General features: G+C 33.3%; 1 protein-coding gene across 1 annotated transcript; it reads right to left on the bottom strand.

Annotated features, from left to right (window-relative positions):
* Positions 1-1,270: 1,270 nt before the first annotated feature.
* Positions 1,271-2,206, bottom strand: LOC131835261 (olfactory receptor 4K1). The gene has a single exon (XM_059179622.1). It carries the CDS (start codon positions 2,204-2,206, stop codon positions 1,271-1,273), a length of 936 nt encoding a protein of 311 aa, XP_059035605.1.
* Between the last annotated feature and the right edge of the window lie 2,496 nt (positions 2,207-4,702).

Here is a 4,702-nt window from a genome sequence, read left to right as displayed (position 1 = left end):
TGAAAGTGATAAGCATTCAGTAGAATCTGTACTTTGAATTTTGAATTTTGATCATGTCCTGGGCTAATGATACGTGGTATGATACTGTAGCATGATGCTGGGCACCCACAGTTCCCAGTCAGCCAAATAATATGAGGATAAACAACCAATATACTTACTACCATTTGATATCCATACAAGAATTCTATTGTTCACTTTCAGCAGAGTATTCAATAAATTACTTGAGATTTGAATACTTTATTATGAAATGGGCTTTGTGTTAGATGATTTTTCCCAGTTGTAGGCTAATCCTAAAATGGGCTTTCTGTTAAATGGTTTTTCACAGTTATAGGCTAATGTAAGTGTTCTAAGAATATTTAAGGTAGTCTAGGCTAAGCTATGATGTTCAATAGGTTAGATGTATTAAATGCATTTTCAGCTTACAGTGGGTTTGTCAGGAGGCAACTCCATCGTACTTCAAGGAAGGTCTGCAGATGCTGCTGATAACGATAAATATCTAGAAAATGCTTTATAATGAGTATAAATGCATATTAAATCATCTAGAGGAAAATAGAAAAATTGAGATGAGAAGGATGATACATAACCAAATACACTTGATCCTTGAACAATGCAGGTGTTAGAGATACCAACTCTCCACAAAGTAGAAAATCCAAGTATAACTTTCAGCTGTCCCCAAATTTAGCTACTAATAGCCTACTGTTGATTGGAAGCCTTACTGAGAACATGAACAATCAATTAGCACATATTTTATATGTTATATATATATTATATAATATATTCTTAAAATAAAGGTCAAGAAAAATATTAAGAAAATCGTTAGGAAGAGAAAAATACACTTACAGTATTATACTGTATTTATTAAAAAAAAATCCACATATAAGTGGACCTACAGTTCAAACCCATGTTGTTCAGGCATCAACTATATATATAACCAAATTATAAATTACCAAAATATTCAATACAGAAAGAAAAGATAAGCTAACAAATATATATTAATGAGGTAAAATCTGTGTTGCAAAACACATTTCTTTTTACTATGTCAATATATGGAAAAGTATAATTAAGTTGAAAGTATCAAAAGCTCAGTTTGCTTATATATTTTGAGTGCAAGGTATAAAAATGTCATGTGTTCAGTTGAAGAGAATCACAAGTTTAATAAAATAAGGAGCATTTTATATAGATTAGAATATCATTAGCAAAAGTAATTGGCATGGTGTTATGATCCAGTAGAGGCTCTTTATTCCCATTCAGGATTACCTCATGGTGATCTCTAGTTTTTCCAGGAGTTCACATGATGGTTTCTCAGTTTTCGCATGGCTGATTTAACATCTTCATTCCTTAGAGAGTAGATGATCGGATTCAGCAGGGGTGTACAAACAGTGTAGAACACAGAAAGGAACTTATCCACAGAGAGTCTGCTAAAAGGCCATATATAGAAGTAAATGCAAGGCCCAAAGAAAAGAATCACTACTGTAATGTGAGCAGTTAATGTAGAAAGTGCCTTGGATGACCTGCTGGAGGACCGGCGACGAACTGTGATCAAAATGATGGTGTAGGAAATAATTAAAGCCAGAAAACAACCCAGTGATATCAGGCCACTGTTAGTTAGGGTCATAATTTCCATTTCATAAGTATCCATACAAGCCAGCTCTATCACCAGGGGAAGGTCACAAAAGAAGCTGTCTACCTCATTGGGGCCACAGAATGGCAGATCCACTGTAAAAGCCAAGTGACTCACAGAATGAAGAATACCCACAGACCAGGAAATAAACACAAAAATTATACATAGTCTCCGATTCATAATTGTGCTATAGTGTAGGGGCTTACAGATAGCTATAAATCTGTCATATGCCATAGCTACAAGCAACATCATCTCACTCCCAACAAAACTATGAAGAAGGAATATCTGGGCCATGCAGCCTTCAAAGGAGATAGTCTTGTGTTCAACAAAGAAGTCCAAAAGCATCTTGGGAGTGGCAAAATTAGATTGGCAGATATCAATGAAGGAAAGGTTACTGAGCAGGAAGTACATAGGTGAGTTCAAATGGGAGTCAGAGGAAATTATAACAATAATCATGATGTTGCCCAGAACTGATGTCACATATACTAAAGAGAAGATGGCAAAAAAGAAAAGCTGAAGTTCCCAAGATTTAGAAAGTCCCAGAAGCACAAACTCAGATACCACTGATTCATTTGTGTTAGCCATGAAGCCACTCTCCCGTTACCTAAATAAAGGCAAATCAGGAAAGATCACAATGGTGGTACTATATCCAGTATATATACAAAATAAATATGATAAGATTTCAATTAAAAGTCAATTTAGTTTAATGAAATTATATAAGTAATCAATTGTCTAACATCTGTGACTGCAATGAAAAGTAGAAATATGGAAAAAAGGGTATGATATGGATGGTTTCATAATTTAGTAGATATACATACTAAAAAATAAAAAAAATATATATATATATATAATACCAAAAAAAATGTGATACATTAACACCACAAATATTAGTAAGATGAAAGAAATTATGCCAAAATGGTGAGGTAAGGTGTCATGGGATAGCTATTACTTAAGTTAAAACTTCTTAAAAGTTTTGAATTTGCCAGCCAAAACTGAATAGAAATGTCTGATTCAAGCCAAGGGAATAATGGGAAGAAAGATATAAAGGTAGAATGGAAAGATATTTTCACAAAGCCATGGAAGACATTTTCACAAAGCCATTAATTGAAAGGCCTGGCTGGAGGAGGGTATACTAAGGAACAATAAAAATGAAGATGGTAATGACAGATCAGAAGCAAAGCATGGAATAGTTATTCATGCCTTGAAAAAGAAGGCTAAGTAGATTAATATTATTGGAATTGACAATCATAGATTGCTTGACATTGTTTTAAGAGGCTTAATGGAAGCAATTTGCCATATTATGAAAAGAAAAGCCAATGTTGATGCTCTGAAGTTTCTTTAAAGATCAAAAATGTTTCTTTTATCCGTGTAACAGTTGTTTACCAGAGTCCACCATCTGTCACATAAAGATTAATTTTGAATGAACCACCCATGTATTTTCAGTGTATTCTCTCTATCTTTTATCTCTTCCTAAACACATCTGATGCACCAGTATTTATCAAAATCTGTGACACCTTTCAGATATTATCCTTTTGGAAATACTCCATATAATTGGTGCATTTTGAGTGCATGACAGATTTTCAGAAGAGTGAAGCTTAGTGCTTAAATTGCCTCTTGAATGTTTTTGTTTGTTTGTTTTGTCACTGTGACCATTTGATCCCAGAAAAAAAATCCTACATGACCTCTGGTTGTTCAGGAATCATTTTTGCCTCTAGTCCTAGATACCCACAACATACAGTAGGAATTTATCATTATACTGATTGATTCTGTATGCTGTATTTGGCCATGATTAATATAACTAATATAATAAATATTTAAAACTTTTAAGGTAAAATTGTACAGGTAAACATAAATCAATTAAAAAATGTTATAAGCTTTCATTGTGGTTGTTGAAGCACTAAGTCCTACTCTTTCAAGGGTTCCCATCTTTGCATGTGAATTATGATATCTAGTTTTAAGAAGAGTGCCAAAACTTAAGTGACTTAAGAATATAAACAGATCAGTAAGGCATGAACTGACCTCCATATAAACTTCTATTATGGAATTCTTATCTCCATGAGGAAGAGTTGAGCCAATGCTCGAATGTCTGATCACATATTTACAATGCAAAGGGGAGAGGAGGCGGCAAATAAACATTGAAAAGGAAGATGATTCCTATTTCTAAGATCTAAAGTGCTAAAGGACTACAGTTATGAATTTTTAAAAAGATAAGATTAAACTTTCAAATTTAAGAAGATGCCATGAGGGACTACTTACAGTGTTCAATTTATTGTAAAGCCTGCCAACTGTGATCACCTAGTAAGATAACACTGAAGAGTGAGAGGAAGAAGAGGAGGAAGAGAAGGGGAAGCATAATGGTTAAAACATGTTAGATAAAGTTAGTAGTACTAATACAATTTCAAACAATCATTTTATCTTTGAAAAAAGGATACCCTAAAAATAAAATTTTCTACAAATTCCATCTTTCTAATACCTAATGAATGTTAAGGTTTGTCAGTTTCATTTTTCAAAATACGTGAAGTTAACTAGAAAATCCTTTCCACACTGAATTTCCTGTGATCTCTTAATCCAAGGAGAGTATACTAGGTTCGGTGTTAGATCTCATTTTTTTTTTTTTAATAATTAAGGTAGGTACCCAATAGAAGAGATACATAATATATACCACTTAGTAGTTATGTGACAGACCTTGGGAGATAGGACATTATTTCCAAGGCTGTTTTCATCTCTAAAATTCTAAATGCAGAGGCTGTTATATTATGGAAACATGTGAAGTTTATACAAGTCACTCAATTCCTTGGGCTATGCACAGAACACCCAGAAGTTTCTCCATTAATGGGTCATTTGTGTGTTCATCACTAGACTACTTAGAGATAACAAATGTTTTCAGATCAGAAAATATACTGTAAGAAAATCTCCTCTTCCCAATGTAAGACCAAGTCTGATATGTAAAAGTTGATGTTATATCAGTACCCATCTAAAGTATTGCAATAGAACTCCAAAACCATAAACATGCATATTTTTTTCTTTTCATTATTTCATCTTATAATAGTTGATTACCTATAAACCTAGCGATAAAAAGCA

The sequence above is a fragment of the Mustela lutreola genome, chromosome 7 (assembly GCF_030435805.1).
Source record: "Mustela lutreola isolate mMusLut2 chromosome 7, mMusLut2.pri, whole genome shotgun sequence".
Lineage (NCBI taxonomy): Eukaryota > Metazoa > Chordata > Mammalia > Carnivora > Mustelidae > Mustela > Mustela lutreola.
The sequence above is the reverse complement of the archived record's forward strand: the minus strand, read 5'-3'. Positions and strand labels throughout refer to the sequence as shown.

Excerpts from the sequence above, each read along its gene's own strand:
- LOC131835261 (XM_059179622.1), bottom strand. The coding sequence starts at position 2,206 with ATGGCTAACACAAATGAATCAGTGGTATCTGAGTTTGTGCTTCTGGGA.